This window comes from Staurois parvus, unplaced genomic scaffold (genome assembly GCF_062004578.1).
Source record: "Staurois parvus isolate SC_StPar_1 unplaced genomic scaffold, SC_StPar_1.0 ptg000902l, whole genome shotgun sequence".
Classification (NCBI taxonomy): Eukaryota; Metazoa; Chordata; class Amphibia; order Anura; family Ranidae; genus Staurois; species Staurois parvus.
In genome coordinates, this window is record NW_028318698.1 from 1091238 (window position 1) to 1116503 (window position 25266).

The 25266-nt window shown below is 43.2% G+C and overlaps 1 protein-coding gene across 2 annotated transcripts in view; it reads right to left on the minus strand.

Moving 5' to 3' along the window:
* The window catches only part of STXBP1 (syntaxin binding protein 1), an 81067-nt gene that overhangs the window by 9451 nt on the left and 46350 nt on the right, over nucleotides 1-25266 (minus strand). For both annotated transcript variants that reach the window (XM_089656393.1, XM_089656391.1), the window contains exons 8-18: nucleotides 24224-24308; nucleotides 23970-24100; nucleotides 21241-21348; nucleotides 20462-20522; nucleotides 20304-20369; nucleotides 18540-18620; nucleotides 15386-15524; nucleotides 13852-13961; nucleotides 12841-12942; nucleotides 10536-10621; nucleotides 8183-8337 (exon numbers count right to left, since the gene is read on the minus strand). In XM_089656393.1, the coding sequence (XP_089512519.1) occupies nucleotides 8183-8337; nucleotides 10536-10621; nucleotides 12841-12942; nucleotides 13852-13961; nucleotides 15386-15524; nucleotides 18540-18620; nucleotides 20304-20369; nucleotides 20462-20522; nucleotides 21241-21348; nucleotides 23970-24100; nucleotides 24224-24308 (1124 nt within the window). The remainder of the gene's footprint in view (nucleotides 1-8182; nucleotides 8338-10535; nucleotides 10622-12840; nucleotides 12943-13851; nucleotides 13962-15385; nucleotides 15525-18539; nucleotides 18621-20303; nucleotides 20370-20461; nucleotides 20523-21240; nucleotides 21349-23969; nucleotides 24101-24223; nucleotides 24309-25266) is intronic.

Here is a 25266-nt window from a genome sequence, read left to right on the forward strand (position 1 = left end):
TGGATGACTTTTCCTCCTGGCTACTCTTCTTCCTCTCCTCTGAGCTACCCACCATCATCCTTGGGGATTTCAACATCCCTGTCAACCTCGACAACCCGGCCACATCCCATCTCCTCCACTTAACCTCCTCCTTTGCACTTGCACAGTGCATACAATCCACCACCCACTCCGACGGTAATATCCTTGATCTTGTCTTCTCCAACCGCTGCGCTCCCCACAACCTCACTAACACCCCCTTCCCTCTCTCTGACCACAACCTGATTACCTTCTCTATCTCCTCGTCCTCCAACGCCTACCCCTCCAAATGTCACACTACTACCAGCCGTAACCTCTGCAACCTTAACCCTGCCCCCCTCCACTTTGGAGCTGATCAACTCCACGACAGCATCCTCCCTCTGTCCTGCCCCGACTTGGCTATGACTGCCTACAACAACACGCTGTCAACAGCCCTTGACTCACTAGCGCCTTTAACCACACGCAACATCAGACCCCGACCGCTCCAGCCCTGGCAGACCGATCACATTAAAACCCTCAAACGACACAGTTGTGCCCAGGAACGACTATGGCGCAAAACCAAATCCCAACAAGCCTTCACCCGCTACAAATCTACCTTCCACACCTACACCTCCTCCCTCCACGCAGCCAAACAAGCCTACTTCCTGACCCTCATCAAGGCCCTCTCCTCCAATCCTCGCCGACTCTTCTCCACCTTCAACTCTCTACTCTCGCCACCCCCACCTCCACCCAATAACTCACTCACCGCCCTTGAGATTGCCAATCACTTAAAAAACAAGATTGACACAATTCGCAAGGACATCGCCGCAACTCACACGCCCTCTCAACCCGTCCCCTCTCACACAGCTACCCCCTCACCCCCCCCTCTCCCTCGACATAACCCGCAGGGACTTCGTCGATGCTCAAACTCCCTCCAACCCCGTTCCCCCTCACTCAGCTACCCCCTCATCACCCCTCTCCCACAGCCCCACCACTGCTCTGACCTCCACTTCCACCCCACCCTACATTCCTCATACTGAAGCCCCCCCAACACTCCGCACCTTTGACCTTACTACCATCGAGGAAGTCTCCAAGATCCTCTCTGATGCCCACCTCACCACCTACCCCCTCGACCCTATCCCCTCACAACTCCTACGACCTCCCTTCCCCTCTATCCTACGCTCCCTCACCCACATCTTTAATCTCTCCCACTCCTCCGGCACTTTCCCCTCCCCTCTGAAACATGCACACATCACCCCCATACTTAAAAAGCCCTCCCTGGACCCCAATGACCCGAACAACTTTAGACCCATCTCCCTGCTCCCATTTACATCCAAACTCCTCGACCGCCTAGTCTACACCCGCCTAAGCTCTCACGTCAATGACAACAACCTCCTCAATCCCCTACAGTCCAGCTTCCGTCCCCTACACTCCACCAAAACTGCCTTACTTAAGCTCTCCAACGTCCTGCTAACCGCCAAAGCTAATGGCCACTATTCAGTGCTCCTACACCTTGACCTCTCTGCGGCCTTCGACACAGTCGACCACCCCCTCCTCCTCAAAAAACTACACTCCCTTGGCCTCAGAGATTCTGCTCTCTCCTGGCTCTCATCCTGCCTGTCACAACGCTCTTTCAGCATTACCTATAATGCTACCACCTCCCCCTCACTCCCCCTCTCTGTTGGGGTCCCTCAAGGCTCCGTCCTCAGGCCCCTTCTCTTCTCCATCTACACCTCCTCCCTTGGCCAACTCATACACTCTCACGGCTTCAACTACCACCTATATGCCGACGACACACAAATCTATCTCTCAACCCCCCACCTCACCACCTCAGTCTCCGCCCGAATCACACACCTACTGAGCGACATATCAGACTAGATGTCGCTCCACTTCCTTAAACTGAACCTCTCCAAAACCAAGTTTCTTGTCTTCCCCCCAGCCCGGACACCACCAATGGGGGGTGACTTCTCCATCACCTCCAACAACGCCACCATCAAACCCGCCCTGCAGGCCAGAGTACTTGGTGTCATTCTGGACTCCAACCTATCCTTCCAGCCCCAAGTACAATCTTTAACAAGCTCGTGCAGACTCCACCTCCGCAACATCACCAAAATACGCACGTTCCTAACCCCAGAAATCACTAAACAGTTCATCCACTCCCTCATCATATCACGACTCGATTACTGCAACTCCCTCCTTACTGGCCTGCCTCGCCGCTGGCTATCCCCACTTCAGTTGATCCTGAATACGGCTGCCAGACTCATTCACCTTTCCAACCGCTCCATTTCCGCCACCCCCCTCTGCCAATCCCTCCACTGGCTTCCGATTGCGCAATGGATCAAATTCAAAATCCTAACACTGACGTACAAAGCCGTCCACCATACTGCCCCGAACTACATCACTGACCTAATATCCAAGTACCACCCAGCACGCACACTCCGCTCCTCACAAGACCTCCTTCTCTCTAGTTCCCTGGTCTCTTCCTCCCATGCCCGCCTCCAGGACTTCTCCAGGGTGTCACCCATCCTCTGGAACTCCCTGCCCCAACCTATCAGATTATCACCTACTCTCCTCTCCTTTAGGCACACCCTGAAAACCCACCTCTTCAGGGAAGCCTACCCCACCCCCTGCTAATTTGCCAACCTCCTCCACTCTTCCTACCACTCCATCCCCCACAGCTTTCTCCTCCTGTGCCACCATCCCCTCCCTCCTAGATTGTAAGCTCGAAAGAGCAGGGCCCTCGATCCCCTCATGTTTTGCATTGTATTGGTATTGTTCTGTCACATGTTCTGTCCCCCTTTGTAATGTACAGCACTGAGCGAACTATTGGCACTTTATAAATACTGTATAATAATAATAATAACAGAGGAAGCTAAAATAGAAGGACAGTGGAAGCTGAGATAGAAAAAGTAAGGACAGGGAAGCTGAGATAGAAGAAGGAAGGACAGGGGAAGCTGTCAAGCTGAGATAAAAGATGGAAGGACAGTGGAAGCTGAGATAGAAGAAGGAAGAGCAGGGAAAGTTCATATATAAGAAGGAAGGACAGTGGAAGCTGAGATACAAGAAGGAAGGACATTGGAAGCTAAGATAGAAAAAGAAAAGAAAGGGGAAGCTGACATAGAAGAAAGAAGGACAGGGGAAGCTGAGGTAAAAAAGGAAGGACAGTGAAAGCAGGGATAGAAGAAGGAAGGATAGGGGAAGCTGAGATAGAAGGTGGAAACACAGGGGAAGCTGAGATAGAAGACGTAAGGGCAGTGGAAGCTGAGATAGAAGAAGGAAAGACAGGGGAAGGTGGGGTAGAAGGAAGGACAGTGGAAGCTGGGATAGAAAAAGAAAGAACAGGGGAAGGTGGAATAGGAGAAGGAAGGAAAAAGAAGGTTGAGACAATAGAAAAGCACAGGTAAGTCTCGAACAGATGAAAAGCACAGGGGAGGATGATGCAGAAAGAGGAAGAACATGAAAGACTGGTGCAAAAGGACAAATCACAGGGGAGGCTGAGACAGAAATAGGAATCACAATTTCACAAAGGAGCCTGAGACAGAAGGAAGATGCACAGAGGTGGCTGAGACAAAAAGAGGTGACAGATAGATCAAGCACAGGGAAGGCTGGGACAAAAGAAGGAAGGAGCAAGCACAGGGGAGACTGAGGTTAAAAGACAAAGTAAAGACAGAAGGAGAAAGCACTGTTATGACAGAAGGAGGATACTTAGGAGGCAGAACTAGAAAGAAGCAAATAGTAGGCTGAGAGATGAGAGTGAAACACAGGAAGGCTGAGAGAGAAGAAGGGAGCACAGGGTGGTTGAAAGAGAAGAAGGGAGCACAGGGAAGCTGGGAGAGAAGAAGGGAGCACAGGGAAGCTGAGAGAGAAGAAGGGAGCACAGGGAGGCTGAGAGAGAAGAAGGGAGCACAGGGAAGCCGAGAGAGAAGAAGGGAGGACAGGGAAGCTGAGAGAGAAGTAGGGAGTACAGGGAAGCTGAGAGAGAAGAAGGGAGCACACGGAGGCTGAGAGAGAAGAAGGGAGCACAGGGAAGCTGAGAGAGAAGAAGGGAGCACAGGGAAGCTGAGAGAGAAGAAGGGAGCACAGGGAGGCTGAGAAAGAAGAAGGGAGCACAGGGAAGCTGAGAGAGAAGAAAGGAGCACAGGGAGGCTGAGAGAGAAGAAGGGAGCACAGGGAAGCGGAGAGAGAAGAAGGGAGCACAGGGTGGTTCAGAGAGAAGAAGGGAGCACAGGGAAGCTGGGAGAGAAGAAGGGAGCACAGGGAAGCTGAGAGAGAAGAAGGGAGCACACGGAGGCTGAGAGAGAAGAAGGGAGCACAGGGAAGCTGAGAGAGAAGAAGGGAGCACAGGGAAGCTGAGAGAGAAGAAGGGAGCACATGGAAGCTGAGAGAGAAGGGAGCACAGGGAAGCTGAGAGAGAAGGGAGCACAGGGAAGCTGAGAGAGAAGAAGGGAGCACAGGGAGGTTGAGAGAGAAGAAGGGAGCACACGGAGGCTGAGAGAGAAGAAGGGAGCACAGGGAAGCTGAGAGAAAAGAAGGGAGCACAGGGAGGCTGAGAGAGAAGGGAGCACAGGGAAGCTGAGAGAGAAGAAGGGAGCACAGGGAGGCTGAGAGAGAAGAGGGGAGCACAGGGTTGGCTGAGACAGAAAAGGAAGCACTGGGGTGGCTGAATACATTACACAATGGAGGCTAGGTTCACGGGAGGTTGACAGAGAAGAAGGAAGCACAGGAAGGATGAGACAGAGAAAGTATGTATCGTGCCAGAGAATGGAAGCTTAGCAGAAGTTGAAGAAGGAGGAAAGAATCTCATACATCCACATAAATGTGCCATAAAACTCTAAATATGACTATAATAAATCAGTAAAGCCAATTCATGGCTTAATTGCCATTATGGAATAGGAAAAAAATTATACTGCTAATACTGTCAAGAACACCCTCAAAGTGAAAATATTTTATTTTTAAATACATGACACTGTGTTTAAAAAAATGGGCTATACACAAAAAACACTACAGATTCCCTTTAAGGTGAGCCATTCTTGACAGAAATGCTTGCACTGCCAATGTTGGCTTTCTTTAAAAGTTTTTAGTCCTTCGGCTCTTATAGTGATCCTTCAGTTTCATTACTAGTTGAAACCTAGGCCTAAGAACATGAATACAGCCAGGTCTCCCAACCTGCTTACTCCAGTTCCAGTTCACAAACGCTCTAAAGTTGGCAGTACGCTGACAGATTTTCATATGAAGGTTGGTGATACCCTCAGTTCATTTAATAATGCCATCAGAGACTTCAATGTTGTTAAAAAAAAGTCAAAATTGTGTTTACCTTTAACAACCAATTTTGGAATAAATGGAATTTTCACTTTCACATTCACTTTTGGAGCTTGTTTACACTAGCAATTGGGGGACAGTAAATCACGTGGTTGAGCTACATGTTTACCACCTGTTAACTGTTCTCCCTTTAGCTGGCAAGGCAGCGGCCAGGAGGTGCACACATGTCATGGCTGCAATGCTTTGCTTTGTGGCCAGGGCAGGAAAGATTCCCCGTCACATTCGACAGGAACTACCACCTGCCAAACACGACCCATTCAAGTGAATAGGGTCACGCTGCAATGACAGAGAAGGTGTTTATAAAAGGTCACCACACAAAAGTGTAGCATAAGATTTCAAACACAGTGTGGTTTCTTTGTAATCATGATGCAAAAAATTAAATAAAAAATCAAATCTTAGCACATTTTTGTGAATGGCATCCTGGAGGCTCTAAGAAATTAGGAATGGCAGAAGGAGAATATACAGCTGAATAAAGGTCATAATGAGAAAAAAGGAAACAGAGGAGCAACAACATAACAGATAGAGATGGCTCACTGCATGACACACATGTATGGGAAATTAATCAGATGGGGTATAGATTAGCAGTGAAAAAAAGGGGAAGCATAGTAAAGACAGACAGACTGACAAGAGACAGCGAAAGACAAAACTCTTAACAAGAAAGACAGAGAGAGACATTAGACGTACACTTCTCTAGAGGTGAGAAAACGGCTCAAAACTCTGATTTTCTACAAATACAATTATTTATCATTACATAAGATCATACTTCTATAGCCAATGTCAAAGTTCCATCAATGTGAAAATACCTTGTGGGTAATTGGCTGCCACAGCCAATGAACATTTGACAAATTGGTAACTTTCTATTAATAAATAGTTTTTTTTTAAACAATTTTGTAACAATTTTTGTCACAGTTTTTTCACCACAGGAAAAATGTCCGCTTTAAAGAGCAACATTAGTGATAACAGACAGACGTTTTAAGATTATAATCACCATAAACAGACGCAAATTTATTTTACAAGGCAGCGCCTATAACAACAGTGCGGTTTAAACTGCCATCACCCACAGCAACCGGACAGATTGTAGTTTACAGTCATGTTGGCATTTGGGAACCACAATGGTTGCAGCGAGTTACAGCACTCTACTGTCTGCCTTGTTAAATAAAACACACAGACTTCAATGAGACAGGCATAAAGACCATTCCAGGATGAACCACACAAACACACATTAGCATGTACTAACACAAAACAGACACCCATTCTACAGGTACAGACATACATATCTATAGGGCTGCAAAAGAAAGAGTCGGCATTACCTACAGGAGCCATGGTCATCCTTCCACCAGAAGGTAGAAAAATGACATGTGGAAGTGGATTTGCTGTGGTGGGTTCCTCATACATACTATATAGTGCAGAACTATTCACAATTGAACCTAGGGCTCAGTACAGAATAGAAGCAAATGATGGCTGGCGGGTAGATTGATAAATTAATTTTTAACTAATTCAGTTAGTACTTCTATAGCAGTTTTCTCCCCAGAGACCCAAACACTTGACGGTGAGGCAGCCACCTTGGATGCACTCAGTTGTGCCAACAAACCAACAAGCATGGCTTTGGCATGTGGAAGGAAACCAGAGTACCCAAAGAAAATGTATGGAAGCATAGGGAAAACATGAAAGATCCATGCAGATAGAGTCCTGGTCAGAATTTGAACCGAGGACTCTAGTGCTGCAAGGCAGAAGTGCTAATCACTAAGGAAAAATGCTGCCCATCTTCTTCAGTGATGGGGCCTTCTTCAATGCTGTAAATGCTTAGGCAATACAGCACAAAAAGCATGTAGCTCTTCTATAGTTGTTTATGGTCTCTATGGACTTTAATGCCCTTATTTTCCTACTTTCATATTGCTGTGAAGGTGTACTTAGTACCCACCAATAGTCAGTCCATGTCTGACTAGTACCCTTGTGGTCTAATGTAACCAGCTGTTCCCCAGCAATAAGCTTTTTACTATATTTTAACTTTCTTTATAGAAAACCAGTTGTGACACCCAATAAATGGAGATGGTGACTACTAGTGGTCACGTCATCAGCACAAAGTCACAAGGACGTAAATGAAACTAACATGTTGGGTTGACCTTAAGCACACACATATGAAAATAGGGGGAACTTGGCAGGCATTTCAATGCCTGCCGAACATTCCCCAATAACTGGGTAGGAAAGGTTATACTATGCCAAACAGCTCAGTATACGTTATGGGCATCTCATAGCTTGTCTTGCTGGACTCTCTTATGGTATGATGATCACAGTGTCACCATTGTTTGCATCTAGCTCTGCGGAGATGTAGCCTAAAGGAAACTGGACTGCATTACCTATACAAGCTTAATAGACTGGACAAAAGACAACATAATCACAAAAAAACTGAGCCTGGGAAAGTAAATAATGTCCCCGGACTGAACCCAAAATGTCTCTGCTCCAACTGTTAACCATAGTGCCACCACACTGCATGCCAGGAGCATCCTCTCCCGGAAAGCAGATGATGTCCTATGTCCTATAGGAGGCCAACAATAAGTTAAGCATATAAAAAAACATGTAAATCCACAAACAATATCTCTCATAAACAAATGGATGAAAGCACATAAATAGGGACATTCTGAAATAAAGGAGACACATCTAAGCACAAAATATGGGCAATCATAAACACACATAAAACGTACTCAGAGAATAGACAAATATACATAATGGAAGACAGACATGTAAGTTAAGATGAACACACATACGCAGCTACATACGCACAGATTAAAGTATTTTTGTCCACATCCCAAAAGCAGATCCCAGTAAACAGCCCTGTGCATGTTGGGTGATCTATGCTTACGTCACTCACCTATAAGGACTTCCCATTTGCCATTGGCCTGAGATACCTCATATGCACAGCGCATCTCACTGAAAGCCACTCCGCCAAGGATGAAGATGATCAGACGTGGACCAGCCCGGTACTCTCCTGGAGCCTTGTTCTTGTGCCAGTGTCCATAGCGGGCACTGAGGATAGAATGTTCAACAAGTCAACAGTTTATGATGTTCAACTATTCTATTAATAAGAAGAGTATATTTTTAACATTGACTGGTATATAACAGTAAGAGCCTTCCTGGTGGAACCATTGCCTTCTCTCTATTTTATTTTGCCTTCCCCTGGATCAAATGAGGGTATAGTATTGTTTATATGTAGGTTTTCTATTTTTACAATTTTTTTATTTGTATCTATTGGTTGGATTAGATGGACTTTTTAAATGTTTTTTTGTCAACCTGAATAACTCTGTAACTAAATAATGAAACCTCATTTTAGTGGATAGGTCAGCCTCATTCAATTTTTTTATCCCAGAGGAACCCTTGACAACACCAATTCAGGGTCAATCAACCACTGAACAGGGAACCCCTAGCAATCTCTGCAGGAACCATAGGGTCCTACAGAACTTTGGTTAAGAATGACTGATCTAGGTAATGGTGCAAGGACTATCCTCTTTTGCTATAAACCAAGAATATGGGTGGGCCTAGAGTTTGCCTAGGGAGCATCCCAATTCAATATACTAATTAGCAAAGCACGGCAAGTATAATTTTTTACATGTTCATAGCCGCTGACTAAAATTGACACTAAATACTGAAAGATACAAATTTTCTGGAAGATTTTGGGATTCATTTTTTCCTGATATCTCTGTGAAGGATATGGTCTCACCATAATACAATCTACTGTAGTTCATTCAACCCAAAATGTTTATCACTAGAAAAGTGGTAATTTCATCCTTTGGAAAACAAATTAAGTTGCATGCTGATGTCATATAAATTACACACCAGGGGCTCATATTTATCATTTTCAGCCCGGAACCTGTCCACTTTCATCCATATTCCAAAGCTACAAACATAACTGAAGGTCAATTTAGTGCTAGTGTGTCACAGGGTAGAATTATAAAATATCCTGTGCACTGATGCCTTTTTTTTTTTTAGTGTCTGACAGGGAACATCATGATCAGTAGGGTGTTCTTGAAGATTGAACAAAGAAGGCAAGCTACTCTGCCCAAGTTGCCCAAACGCTAACATGCAGAAAAAATTTAAAAACTGGAATTTGGCAGCTCCTTGATGGTAGGGTCGTCTTTTTGCATGGGCACTCCTAGGCACTGCCCAGGGGCCCCTGCATTTCTTCCTCCCCGGGAAGGGGAATCGCATATGGATGGGGGGAGTGATCGGTGTGTGGGTGGGGAAATAACTGGAAACTGTTCTTCTCTGTGGATCTCACTGCAGCACCTGAAGCTGGGCGAGACACAAAATATTGGTTCTAGTAATTTTCCCCACCCACTGCACTGATCACCCCCTCCTGCCCACATGCAATTTCCCTGCTATCTGGGCCCCCTGTGTTCCCCAGTGCTGGCTCTCTTCCTCTTCTCTCCCACTGGCTGCTGGGGATCTTTAGGATAGAGAGTGGGGGAAGGGGCGGGTAAATATCTAATTTGCCAGCCCCTTCCTTTTCTAAATGAACACAGTGAGTGATTGGTACTGATCACTCACTGTATTCATTCACAACTGAAGCATAGTAAACTGTGTTTAGTATGGTTCATTCATCTGCAGTGCAGCTTAGACTGCAGAAAGGAAATGGGGAATGCGTTTCTTTAATCCCTTTCTCTGTCTTAAATGTGAGACTTCAGGGATCTGTTTAGAACCCTGATATCGCACCAAAGACCGCCCTCCCCCCATCTTAACAATGTTGTGAGTAAAAAAAATTTGGAAAATTATTTGAAAAAACTGACAAAAAAACCTCAGCTAAAATTTCTAATAAGACTAAAAAGCCACTGGCAATAGGTAGCATAATTTAGTCAAAGTCGCCATCTCTCTGGTAGGAGATGCAGTGTATTACTTTGTCTAGGGGCCAATGATGCTATTAAGATGGCACCAATTGATTGGCCATGCAAGCGCAGTGCACACTTCTTGCCAATCATGGGCAGTCACAGCAAGCTGGCAGAGAATGGGTGCACGGCTGTACACCCATTTTATACCATGCATTAGCAGAGAGGAAGTGGGGTGCAGTTCCGCATTCTTGCCCTGGGCTCTGGACGATCCTGTCCCAGGACTGCTATCAGCTAGCTACCATATGTTGTAATTATCTTTATGTTTTTAGAATGCTTGCACTCATTCATTACCCTACCTACTTAAGCTAAATTTTTTACATACAGGGTAATTGGCAAACCAACCTCACAGCCGTTGTACTAAAAGAGGCAGAGGAACGTGTGGAGATGTATGGGTAGTGTTTTGTGTCCAGTTTGTCGTCAATAGTATCCTGGATGAAAGAGAATTAAGAAAATTAGAGATCCACAGTAATAAAAGGGCAGATCATGGACAGAACTAGGACAATGATCAAATAAAGACCTATTGAAGATAAATAAAAACAGAATATCATACATTTGAGCTGGTCACTTGTGTTCTCCTACTTCTAGAATACTTAACTGGCAGTATGAATATTATTTGTCATGACAACTCTTCTTCATTCTCAATACCCCTCCATACATCCATACATTCAATACCACCAAGCATGTCCTTCCAATCTGAACATGACCGCCTCTCTTTAAAGAAGAACTCCGGGCAAGTTTTTTTATTTTCTCATGCAGTTGGACTGTGCCCACACAGCATGAGTTGGTTACCTGCTCGTTTTTGTCTAGAGGTGAGGACAGCGGAGATGTAATTACCTAGTCTGTCGATCCTCTAAGCACAAGACCGGTACCTGCTGCTCCTCCTGCAGGCTAGCAGTTTTGTAAATGGACTGTTCCTGATGCCATCACACCCACAGACTGGCACTGAACATGAGGATGGCAGGAACAGTCCAAAGCTGAAAAGTGGGGTGTGCTGGTTTTTGGAGGATTGAAGGATTGGGTAAGTATAGCTTTTCCTTCCGCCCTTAGACAAAATGAGCAGGTAATCCATGCAGTGCGGACACAGCCCCACTGCATGGGAAAATAAAAATTTTGCCCTGAGTTCTGCTCTAAGGACCCAATCACACCATTACGTTGCAAGTCACGTTTTATAGATGAATGAATAAAACTGAAAAATATGATTACGTTTTATTTTAATGTATTTTGTAATATGACTTAGAAAAAAAAAGGAGAAGGAACTTTAGTAAAACATTAGGATTCTCATTGGAGTCCCCTTTACATCAGGGTTTCCACCAGGGTCCCTCTTACATCAGGATCTCCATCAGGGTCCCTCTTATATCAGGGTCTCCATCAGGGTCCCTCTTACATCAGGGTCTCTATGAAAGTTCCCCTTTACACTGTAGTGTTTCTGCAAAAAGCACCAAAAAATACATAGGTGTGAACCAGGTCTAAAATGTTTTTGTTCATTAAATATCTATTTGATAAGTTCAAAAAATATCTGTTTATTTTGCCAGAAATCTTGTGAGCTGATAACTTTCTATGCACAAGGAGGGATTACGGAAGGTCCCTCTCAAAGTAATCCCTTTTATCAGGTTTTCCATTACACTCCTCCATTATATCAGGGTCCCAAACAGAGTCCCCCATTACATAAAGGTCTCCATTAGACTCTTCTTTTACACCAGTGTCCTTATCAAAGTCTACCCTTACACCAGTGTCTCCATCAAAATCCTCCTTATATCAGGGTCTCCCTCAGAGTTCCCCTTTACACCAGTATCTTCATCAGAGTCTCTCTTACATCAAGGTCTCCATCAGAATCCCCCCTTACATCAGGGTCCCATCCGACTACCCCCCCCCCCCCCCACACCAGTGTCTCTATCAGAGTCCCACTTACATCAGGGTCTACATCGGAGTCTTCCCTCACACCATGGTCTCCATCAAAGTCCCCCTTACATCAGCTCTAGTCTCCCCTATACATCAGGGTCTCCTTTAGAGTCTTACCTTACACCAGTGTTTCCATCAGAGTCCTCCTTACATCAGGGTTCCCATTATAGTTCCCCCTTACACCAGGTTCCCCATTACACTCCCCCCTTACATCAGGTTCCCCATCAGAGGCCCCCCTTACATCAATGTCTCCATCAGAGACCCCCATACATCAGGGTTCCCATTAGAGTTTCCCCTTATATCAGGTTCCCTATTACACTCCCCCCTTACATCAAGGTCTCCATTAGAGTCCCACTTTATATCAGAGTCCCCTCTTACATTAGTATCCCCATCAAACATGCCCTAGAAACTGCAGGGAAGGGAGGTGGGCATGTGGAGGGAAAGAAAGACCAACTGATCTGTGAACTGAGTCTGAGGATCTGTCACTGACCCTAGCTGCGAGCCAGATAAAATCTCACAGCGAGCCGGATGTGGCCCTCATGTCGTAGTTTGGAGACTCCTGGTATATAGTATACTTGTTCCTTGACCTCTTTTTCTTCCTCCTTATTTTACTAAATTGTAAGCTTGTACAGGTCAAGCTCTCAGGCATGATGGCACTACTGTGCCCCTTTTATACCTGATTTATACCCAAAGAGACACAAATGTGTGCCATTTATGGTAGTATAATCCAGCAAAGGTTTCTACTCACCTCCATTATATCTTTGACAACCGGAGTCCATCGAGACAACTGATAGGTCTGTTCGCTGATTCTCTCTTTGCGGTCTGGTTTGCTCCTGCGACGAAGTGTGGACTAAAGATTAAGCAAATTATTATCTTGTGAAAAGAAAAAGTGACAGCTTTAGGGAAAAAACAAAACATTTCCAATATGTTGGCCTGATTGTAATCTGTTATAAAATGTCCTGAAAATTTAATTCTGCCCAGGTTATGTATTTATCAATGCAGCAACCCATATTCTGATTGGTTATTACACTTTTTTCTTTTTATTTGCTTACTGTAAAAACTCAACAGATTTCCTGAGTTTATGTCATTGAGTGGCACCAATCAGTATACTGTATTACTGTATATACTATAAAAGGCCATCCCTAAATATTTTATATATATATATATATATATATATATATATATACACACCGGCCACATTTGTAGGTAAACCTGTTCAATTGCTATGTAACACTATTTGTCAATCACATGGCAGCAACTCAATGCATTTAGACATATAGACATGGTGAAGACGACTTGCTGAAGATCAAACCGAGCATCAGAATGGGAAAGAAAGGAGATTTAAGTGACTTTCAATGTGACATGGTTGTTGGAGCCAGACGGGTTGGTCTGAGTTTTACAAAAACTGCTGATCTACTGGGATTTTCATGCACAACCATCTCTAGGGTTTACAGAGAATGGACTGAAAAAGAGAAAATATCCAGTGAGAGGCAGTTGTGTGGACAAAAATGCCTGGTTGATGTCAGAGGTCAGAGTCGAATGGACAGACTGGTTTCTGTGACATTCAGATGGTGGGGTTACAATTTGGTGTAAACAACATGAAAGCATGGATCCATCCTGCCTTGTATCAATGGTTTAGGGTGGTGGTGGTGTCATGGGATATTGTCTTGACACTAGAAGGTGTACGTAACAAAGTGGACGGTGAGTGTATATATACACACACATACATACTGACCTTACCATTTAGAAATATACCTACATCAGTAATGATGGGAACTCCTAAATGGCCCATATTGGTGATGATCTCACTGTCTTCTGGTGGGATCTGTGCATGCTGAATCAGCTTATTCAAATTCTCTTCAGTGATCCCTGATTAGGAAAAAAAATGGGACACATTTAAGTGAACTATACAAGAGGCAATGGAGGATACAAAAGAAGCAAGATCTGTGGTCAGAATTTGCCATATACATTATCTGGCACCTTTATGACAAGGCATTAAATGCACCATAGACTTTAATTGATGGTGCATCCTTAATGTTTTATAACAACATCTAAGATCTAGTATGTATGGATTCTTTGTACAAAGTACTCTCCATCATATAGTGAACTGAACTTATAGACCAGTATGTTGAAATCTGGATCTTTGCTGGTTTCTTGCCCATTGTCACCTGAAATAGATGGTATTACCATAAAGCAGCCTTTCTCAACATTTTTAACATGCAGGAACCCTTGAAAAAACATTCTGGTCTCAAAGAACTCCTTCTGATGATTACTGTATCTATAGATTACTGATTATTGGAGTGATGGTAAGTGGGATGAATGCCCCTTACAATAGTTCTTTAGTGTCAGTGGTAGCTGATTTAAGAGGCAGACATTGCTCATTGCTGAAGGAATTCCTACCAACCTCTGGAGAAACACTGGGGTTCCATGGAACCCTTGTAGAGAAAGGCAGCCCTAAACACCTGCTGGCTGATACTATGCATTAGGTCATAAGTGTCTGCCTTGCAGTGCTTGGGACGTCAGTTTGAATCTCAGTCAGGGCGCTGTCTGCATGGAGTTTGCATGTTCTGTGCCTGTATGGTTTTCTTTCGGTACTCCGGTTTCCTCCCGCATTCCAAAGACATGCTGGTAGGTTATCTAATGTGTAAAAAGTGGCCCTAGTATGTGTATGCATTAATAAAAGAACCTTAGATTGCAAGCTCCTTGAGGGCAGAGATTTAAAGATTCAGTATGTAAAGCACTGCATAAAATGTTAGCGCCATATAAATACCTATCATAAATAAATAAGGACACCTGGTGTGTATGCAGGATGCCTGTGTGCTTTACATGGCCATTTTGCCTATGTAAGGTGGAAAAAGAAGTGAAATGAGTAGCTCCTAAGTTGTCAAGCCTTTGGAACAATGACCATTCATGAAGGACAATAGTTGGTAGCTGAGAGAGGAGTACAGTCTGGCATTTAGGACACAGGTGTTCACAACCAGGAATGTCCCAGTGAACTGACCACGGGTTGTGCCAATTTTTAGTGGGCTGGAATACCCTATAAATGACCTTAAGGGGAAACCAGAATGTTCATATTGTTGGGGTTGAGATCTAGAAGTTATCTTTTTTGCCTACTAAAACGGTTCTCCATGAGCAGTTGCACTCTCCTGTATGCCTTTGTATGCATGCCATGAGTTTGAAGGCTCCTGTTTCATTTGGGATATAGGAAAGCTATGGAAATTGCAATATGTATGGTAGATAAGGAGATAGTGAATAATAAGCATTTATAAACAGACGCTTAGTCCTTCACTTACCATTCTTAAGGAAGATGTAAAGGAGAATGATACGAATTTTATCATATGTGCTGACATTTCCATCCAGGAGAATGGGGACAATTGCCCGCATAGGATCTTTGATCTTCTCCCCCTCTGCATCTGTACCCATAGCGAGATCCTGAGAAATGATCATAAATTAATATGGGGACTGTCTTCCTTCTCGTAACAATGCAATCAGTAGAGTAACAGCGTGCTAATACCATGAAATAAGATAGCTATGGCTTTGACCATGGGAGTCAATCTCCTAAGGCAGGACTACCATAGAGTACAGGGGGTGTCCATGAGGTCAGGTCAAGGGGCACAGATATGACTGCTTTACTCTTATTATCCAGCAATGTGTTCACTTCACACTGCATTAAAACGTATCTAAGCCAAAGAATTCAAATTTAATTGATTTCAGTGTACAAGTCCTTACATGCAGTAGCTGCATTAGTTTTCTTTTTTCAGGCTTTTTACACACTTCTTGTCCTAGGGTAACAGCAGTCACTCACTGAACTGTATCTATGGAGGAGCAGCATTGTCATCCTAGGGCAGAAAGTGTGTTAGGACTTTAGAACCCCTCCCTCTCTCAGAACCCCTCCCTCTCTCACCATCTTCATAACAAAGGGGAGGTGCTTCTGTAGTTTACTATAGGATTGAACTCATGGTCCAGGCACTACTAGACCTAGCTTACTCTGCTTTCTTCCATTACCCGATTAGCTGGCCTTATTCGAAGACCCAGATCTCATTGGCTGAAACTTACATTAATCTATCTTCTGTCATATGTACTTATATATTATTCTCTCCTTGCGCTACTAAAATCTCACAAATGGAAAACCGTTATCTAAGAGTACAATAAAAAAAGTTATAATCCTACATACACAACAGATCCAGAGGAAGGCAAAAAAACCCCAGCAAAGCATGATCCAATTTGCTCCGGCTGGGAAAAAATTCCTTTCTGATCCCCCGAGAGGCAATCAGATATTCCCTGGATCAACTTTACCTATAAATGTTAGTATCCAGTTATATTCTGTGTATCTAGGAAAGAATCCAGGACTTTTTTAAAGCAATCCACCGAGCTGGCCAGAACCAACTCTTGAGGAAGTCTATTCCACATTTTCACAGCTCTTACTGTGAAGAAACCTTTCCGTGTTTGGAGATTTAATTTATTTTCCTCCAGATGTAAAGAGTGCCCCCTTGTCCTCTGTGATGACCTCAGGGTGAATAGCTCTACACCGAGTTCACTATATGAATCACTGATAAATTTATACATGTTGATCATATCCCCCCTTAATCTCCTCTTCTCAAGAGAGAATAAATTCAGTTCCTCTAATCTTTCCTCATAGCTGAGCTCCTCCATGCTTCTTATCAGTTTGGTTGTCCTTCTCTGTACTTTCTCCAGTTCCCCAATGTTCTTTTTGTGGATCGGTGCCCAAAACTGAACTGCATATTCCAGATGAGGTGTTACTAATGATTTGTACCGGAGGAAATGATATCTCTCTCTCTGGAGTCTATACCTCTTTTAATACAAGAGAGGATTTTGCTCTCTTTAGAAACCGCAGCTTGGAATTGTATGCCATTATTAAGCTTGTGATCTACCAGAACTCCCAGATCCTTCTCCACCATTGATTCCCCCAGTTGTACCCCCCCCTAGTATGTATGATGCATGCATATTCTTAGCCCCCAAGTGCAGAACCTTACATTTATCAACATTCAACCTCATTTGCTACATAGTTGCCCAATTACACAGAGCATTGAGGTCGGCTTGTAAGTTGAAGACATCCTGTAAGGACGTTATTCCACTGCACAGCTTGGTGTCATCTGCAAAGACTGAAATGGTACTTATAATCCCAGACCCTATATCGTTTATAAATATATTAAAAAGTAAGGGTCCCAACACTGAACCTTGGGGTACACCACTGATGACCCTAGACCATTCAGAGTAAGAATCATTAACCACTACTCTCTGAATACAATCTTTATCCATTTACATACGGATTTTTCCAAGCCTGTAGACTTTACTTTACACATTAGCTGTGTGTGGGGAACTGTGTCAAATGCTTTTGCAAAATCCAAGTATATCACGTCCACCACCAACCCTCTGTCCAAGTATACCACGTCCACCACCATCCCTCTGTCCAAGTATACCATGTCCACCGCCACCACTCTGTCCAAGTATACCACGTCCACCGCCAACCCTCTGTCCAAGTATACCACATCCACCGCCACCCCTCTGTCCAAGTATACCACGTCCACTGTCACCCCTCTGTCCAAGGTTTTGCTCACCACCTCATAAAAAGAAATCAGATTTATTTGACAACTTCTGTCTTTCATGAATCCATACTGTCTGTTGCTTAAAATATTTTTTTCCAGCAAGAACTCATCTATGTGGTTTTTTATAAAACTCTCCAGTATCTTCCCAACTATAAAAGTTAAACTAACAGGTCTATAATTACTTAGTAAAGATTTAGACCCCTTTTTAAATATTGGCACCACATTGGCCTTACGCCAATCCAGTGGTACTATGCCAGTCATTAAAGAGTCCCTAAAAATCAGAAACAATGGCTTTGAAATGCCAGAGCTCAATTCTTTAAGGACCCGTGGGTGTAAGCCATCCAGTCCAGGTGCTTTATTCATCTTTATTCTATCTAAATATTTTTGGATCATATCAATTATGAGCCAATGTGGATCATCTGGAGCTGTGTCAATACCATGCCCACTATGGACAAGAGCTCCCCCATGCTCCTTTGTATACACAGAGCTGAAGAAGGTATTTAATAAATTTGCCTTCTCTTTTTGGGGGTTGGTCCAGCTATTTTTTGCAATCTGTCGTTCATTTTCAATTTTTGCAGCCTTTATTTCCTTTTTGCATCAACATAGGTATTGCGTAGGTATTGCATGAGGAATTTGCTTCAACTTATCTATTTCATGAGGAAGTGACTTCAACTTACAGTAGGCATTGTATGAGGAGGTGCTTCAACTGCTTAGCTATTGCATGAGGAGGTGACTTCAACTTAGATACTGCATGAGGAGGTGACTTCAACTTAGATACTGCAGTAGGAGGTGGCTTCAACTTAGGTATTGCACTAAGATCCTGCAGCTTCTTGTACACTTCTGGCTATTTAGAATACTGACATTTTCCATTGTGTCTTACCTGCTCCACACGGCAGAGTTTATCTACGGTTCCTTGGTAATGCTTCATGCAGTCCTCGGCCAGGTGCAGGTGAGTGGAGTACTGTTGAGAAATTACTCTCTTTACTACTTACAGTATAGCAATTCATATGTTATAAGACATGACCTGACAGAACTGGAGAGTATCAGTCATCTATATGATGTGGACACATGGTAACATGGCACTAGGTGCTCTGGACTGATGAGTCAAACATTTAAATGTCTGGCTCTAACAGATGGCAATTTGTTCACTGATGGAAAAAACATGAATGACTAGGTGAAGATAAGGGTGGTGGGGGGCATTTGTCCCCTGGGCACTGGACTCAGTGACATCTGCTAAAGGTTATTTAGCTATCCATTTCTGCTCAGACCAGTGATCACAACAACAGACATTGATTTCCTATGCAGATACCATAAATCTGAATGTATAGAGCCTCAAAGGAAGTTGATGCTGAAAATTAACTGTCCCTCTCATGACAGAGCCACGTGGCCACATGTTTTCCCCCAGGCCAAAGGTTCTCAGTCTTCCCCTGACTAATTTCTAGTGGAAGAAGATTAATGTGTACTGGAAACAGTAAAGCACAGTGGAGGTTCCTTGAAAATTTAGGGTTGCAAGAAAAAAAAATAGAATGTACAGATAGGGTTAACTTCATCACCATTTATGGAGACTGTAATATAAGTAGTAAGTAGTAGTATAAGTGCTGATTGTAGTATGAAAATGGATCAGGTCTAGTGCGGTAGAAGAGAGATTGCCATGTTCCCTCACTGTACTATGAACATGGATCAGATCCACTGCAGTTTTAAAGAGACTACTTTGTCAGTTAACCGTACTATGTGCATGGATCAGGTCCAGTGCAGTAGTAGAGAGACTGCTATGTCCACTTACTGAACTATGAGCAGGGGCGGACTGACCATTTGGAAACTCGGGCACTGCCCGAGGGCGCAGGGTCTGTAGGGGGCCCCATGAGATGCCCCTGGTACCTTTTTCAGAGGCTTTTTTGAGTTTGGTCAGGGACACAGGGGCCCCATGATCCCCTATTGCCCGGGGGCCCCATGAGTTGTCAGACCGCCCCTGACTATGAGCATGGATCAAATCTGGTGAGATGCTCTAACATCTTACTGTACTATGAACATGATGCAGTAGTATGTCCACCAGTGACAAAACAATGTCATCTCGTGCCCAGGGTGAACATGAAAAATTGTGCCCCCCCAAAGTATATGAGCATTATATGTCAGCAACCCCCCCCTTCAAAAAAAATCAAGCACTAATCTGCATGCTAACCCTCTAAGCATAACTTTTTCCTCCTCCCAGTACAAATCCTCTACCCCCCAAATGTACCCTCCAAGCACAAATTCCCCCCCCCCCCCCAAATTTCCCCTCCTAGCACAAATACCCCCAGTCACACCTACTAGCACAAATCCCCTCCCTCAAAAAAAAAAATTCCCCTCCTAGAAAAAATCCCCCCACCACAAATATTCTTCCCCCAAATGACCACTCCTAACACACCTCCCCAAATTTCCCCTCCTAGAACAATTCTTACCTCCTATTGCCCCCAAATTCCTCCTCCCAACACAAATCCCCTCCCCCAAATCTCCTTATGGTGCCCCCCCCCACCTCACATGATACCACAATGCCCAGGGCAGCCACCCTTCCTGCCCACTAACTGTACTACGAGTACTCCAGTGTGGTAGTAACGAGATTGCTATGGCTGAATTTAGCGATTCACAGAAGTGATAAGTTATTTACTTTGCTTAGCTCTTTCTGGTACTGTGGCATCTTCTTCAACATTTGAGAAAGATCCCTCATGGTTGTCTAGGACAGAAAAAAAAAAAACATTATCATTACTGTGGTGAGGTCACTTAGTGGTGTGGTGTCACCATGTAGAAGTAAGAAGAGTCAGTCACCTTGTCACCTGTGTTCATCCTCTTGCTGGAAGAAAAGTCCTTCAGAGAGCGAGTCACCTCTCTAGGATTCAGAAGAACAAAACAAGTCAGCTAAATATGAATAATCTTATAAGGTCTGTTAATATGTTTTTTTTACATGTTTATGTGTAGTATGGGTGGTAGTAACATCTCCTCTTTATGTCAGCATGCTTTTCTACTTAAAGTATATCTAAAGCCCAAACCTTTCTTTTTTAGTTTTGGATGGAGTAGGGTATGGTTAAAACCCCTGTTGTTTTTTCCCATTGGGGAGATGCTCCTCATTTCACGTCTCTAGACACAACAAGTATTGGGAGCAATTTGTCTCTGTTACCGGAACAACTGTCCCCATTAGAAGATTTCCCTTCTATTCCTGTTCCAATGACAAATCAAAATTTGAGCTGCCTTTACCTTAGCTTCTTCCCCCTCCCATTCTTACACCTCCAGGGCTAAGGAATGCAAGGGGGAAGAAGTTAGGGTAAGACATTACATCGCTGGTACCTGGCGATTGGCTGCTCAGGCACTCAACGCTGCATCATGGGAGGAAGGGAAGAAGGTCACATGTGTCTTCATGCCCATAATTACAGTGTATTTCTCTTTCCTCTAGGAGAATGAACAGATTGCTAAGTGTACCAAAGGAAGTTTAGTATAAGCAGATGCAGGGATGAGAGGGGATTTAAATGAACCTGTTAGTTTGCCCTCTGCAGGTAAAGTACATGTTCACTTTAAGGTCCTATCTAGCCTCTTTAGGCCAAAGTACTTACTGGGAAACTTCTGCAATGTGTTTGTGACGCAAGGTCACCCAGAGATCATCATCTTCATCTAGGAGGACCTCCTTGACTCGCTGTTCTCCTATACCACTTGTTTCATACCTAATAAGACAAAGATATTTTTGAGACTTAAAACTATACAAATGTACCTACAAAAAAGTAGGTATTCTGCCCACAGCAAAAAATCAGATCAGTCTTTCATTTTTATAGAAAATTATAGATAACACCAACCTGGTTACTACAGACAGTGGCTCTATTTATAGAGGAACTTCAGATTCAGCCAACAGTAAAACATACATTTGTATGATGATGTTAAAAATATACGAAGAACTTACAGCCCTGCAATGTAAAAACACTACCACACATGTCAAAGTGGAATCATACACTAGGATTAGAGAAATGCAAATGACTGAACATTTAATGGCTAGATTAAATAACAGTCTGGACATGTACATGGAAGTGTGGACACCTTGTGATCTCCATATTTGTCAGGCATAGCCTTTCTCCTCTGCTTGGTGACCAGTCTCTTAGCTTTCCTCTTTCTTTTTTCTCTATCTCTAATTTGATCTCTCTCCCACTCTAATATCCTTTTTTTAATCTATTCCCACTTTGGTCTTTACCCGTGTGGGTTACCCTCTCAGGATCTGTGTTTATGTGTTACTCAGATGTCTAATACTATGTGAGATCAGTTGCATGCTTAGCTTAGTGATTAGATTTTGAAGTCAGTAGATCATGGAGAGATGGAGGATACCACTTCTACCATTAGGCACTTTACAGTGATTGCCACCTTGACCTCTTTAACACCTATGGCCTCTATGAGCCTTCAAGCTCTGGACCTGTTTCTCACTGGGGGTTCTCTACCGTTGTCTTTCCCTTCTCCTTGGGAGGTGGTTCATCTCAGTTGAATTCATGTAATAATTGTGACATTTACTTCAAAGAGTTGTGACTTCCGTACCATTTTATACTGGCTTTTAGTGCATTTTTGTGTATATTTCAGATCTGGCAGAATATAGAAAAGCCCCTTTAAACCTTTTCAACACAGAGGAAGCCTTGAAATAACTTTCTGGTCTCTGGTTGTCAGTGGTGTACCCCAAGGTTCAGTACCTTTACTTTTTAATATATTTATAAATGATCTAGAGTCTGGGATTAAAAATTCCAATTCAGTCTTTGCAGATGACACCAAGCTGTGCAGTGGAATAACGTCCTTACAGGATGTCTTCAATTTACAAGCTGACGTCAATGCACTGTTTAATTGGGCAACTATGTGGCAAATGAGGTTTAATGTTGATAAATGTAAGGTTATGCACTTGGGGGCTAAGAATATGCATGCATCATACATACTAGGTACAACTGGGGGAATCAATGGTGGAGAAGGATCTGAGAGTTCATATCATTTTACCCAGTACACATCATTGGTAATACCTCATCTGGAATATTCAGTTCAGTTTTGGGCACCAATTCACAAAAAGAACATTGGGGAACTGGAGAAAGTACAGAGAAGGGAAACCAAACTGATAAGAGGCATGGAGGAGCTCAGCTTTGAGGAAAGATTAGAGGAACTGAATTTATTCTCTCTTGAGAAGAGGAGATTAAGGGGGGATATGATCACCATGTATAAATACATCAGTGGTTCATATAGTGAACTTGGTGTAAAGTTATTCACCCTGAGGTCATCACAGAGGACAAGGGGGTGCTCTTTACGTCTGGAGGAAAAGAAATTTAATCTCCAAACACGGAAAGGTTTTGTCACAGTAAGAGCTGTGAAAATGTGGAAAAGACTCCCTCAAGAGTTTGTTCTGGCCAGCTCGGTGGATTGCTTTACAAAAAAGCCTGGATTCTTTCTTAGATACACAGAATATAACTGGATACTAACATTTATAGGTAAAGTTGATCCAGGGAATATCCGATTGCCTCTCGGGGGGATCAGGAAGGAATTTTTTCCCCTGCAGGAGCAAATTGGATCATGCTTTGCTTGTTTTTTTTGCTTTCCTCTGGATCTACTGTGGGTGTAGGATTATAACTATGTAACTATGTCTCAAGGAACCCCTGGTAAAAATTACTATATCTACAACTCATGATACATTAGTGTGATGGTCAGCGGGAGGGAGGCTCCTTACACATTTGGTCATTAGGAAGAATTACCACCTTACAGATAGTGAAAAAGATCAGTGGTGTCAGTGGAAACCTATCTGAGAGGCAGCCACTTCTCACTACTCAAGGAACCTCTAGCAGTCTCTAAAGGAACCCTAGGGTTCCATGGAACTTTGGTTGAGAACCCCTGATCTAGAACAAACTTAATAATTCACTGGCAGCCCACTAAGAGATTATTGAAGGGAGTTGTTAAAACTGTGGCATCCTCAGCATCTCTGTTCAAGGTTTTGTCATACAGGTGACTATGATCATAAATGCTGCATGCACAGCACCATCCATAAGTCGAAGAAGAGAAGCAGAGCCAATCTATGATGGAAGGGTGGCATGCTAGAAATGTTGTGCAGAGAAGAGAAATACAGATTTTTATATCATGCTGTTTTGAAGTGACTGTCATGTGCACCCCAAAAGGAGTAAAGGTGAGGGCAATGTAGACCCCAAAACCAAAATGAACATCTGTCTCTGAAGCAACCTAGGAATTTGATCAAGACAATTAGATAGGAATAGTGCTGTTTGCTGGAGTTATCTTTAACAACCAGTTTTATTATATCTGATATGTCAGCTTTTCATCTTACTTATACACATCATTCTCCACCGGCAGAAGGTCATAGCTCATGGCCTGAAAGGTTAGCTCATGCAGAACTGGGGAGGAGGGATCAAAACCCCGATCCAAGATAATGAGCTGCGAACGAGCCTTGTCTGGGCCCTGCAATTAAAGAGAAGAAACCAAATGTAACTATGGAAGTCCAATACAGTATTTTTTTCTTAGAATGGCCACCATTAATCAGATCTTTTCCATTTTCAATGACTGTAGTTGGTAATGCCTCACCTCCCCCATTGTGGGATCATCAGCCTTGTATGCATCAAGCTTATCTTGGATCAGCTGCGCAAGCATTGCGTTATCCTTGTAATCTCTGAGGGGAAAACACATGGGGTAATCACTTCACTTATGTAACCTACTAAACTTCTATGACCAGTTGCACTACACAGCATCCTACAGCATTGATCCTTCATAAACATAACCAGCATGCACCATATTCACTGTTTAATTTCTATCCCATTCCTCTTTCAACCATTGGTATGCTCCCATGCAATATGCCCGATTTTGGGAGCTACTGTGTCTATACCGTTATACTGAACTTAATCCTATAACTAATCTGTTTTCCAGTGAATTTATAAATAGACGCTAACCTCTAAATCCCACTTAATTCATTTGCTGTATTTTTTTCTGTTTAAAGACAACAACAGTACCTGATTCCAGATTGCTTCCAGGCTGTAAAAACTAGCTAGATATTGTGGTTGATTTACTAAGAGCAAATAGGTGGTTTACTTTGCAAGGGAAATTTCCCTTAGCTTAGTCCAAAAATTACAGTGCATCCAAAAATTACCAATCCGGATGCACTGCTTCTGCAGTTTTATTGGAAGACATTGAAGAGTTGATTGATGAATCCAAACGTAAACAATAACCAAGTTAGGCTAAGAGTGAATTCTCTGTAAGGGACAAGAGGTCCATCACTTTAGAACCCTAGCAAAAAAACTGAGGATTCACATATAGAGGGTTATAGGGGACACCCAGGGGGCATGTACTCCAAAGCTATGCTGACGTGCAGTCACTTGCAGTTACGAGCCTGTAACACAGAGTCTATAAATATTAAGCCTGTGTCCTATACTGTATGATTACAGTATACTGTTTTTTTTTCCTTGCACATGATTGTGTATTCTTTGATAAGTGAATTTTCCACATATTCACTAAGCTGAGAGAAAAATCCCTTACAAAGTGAACAGCCTATTTGCCTTTAGTAAATCAATGCCATCATTTAATGCATTGTAAGTAGTATGTAACGATAACAAAAAAGTATTATCTCTGAAAGA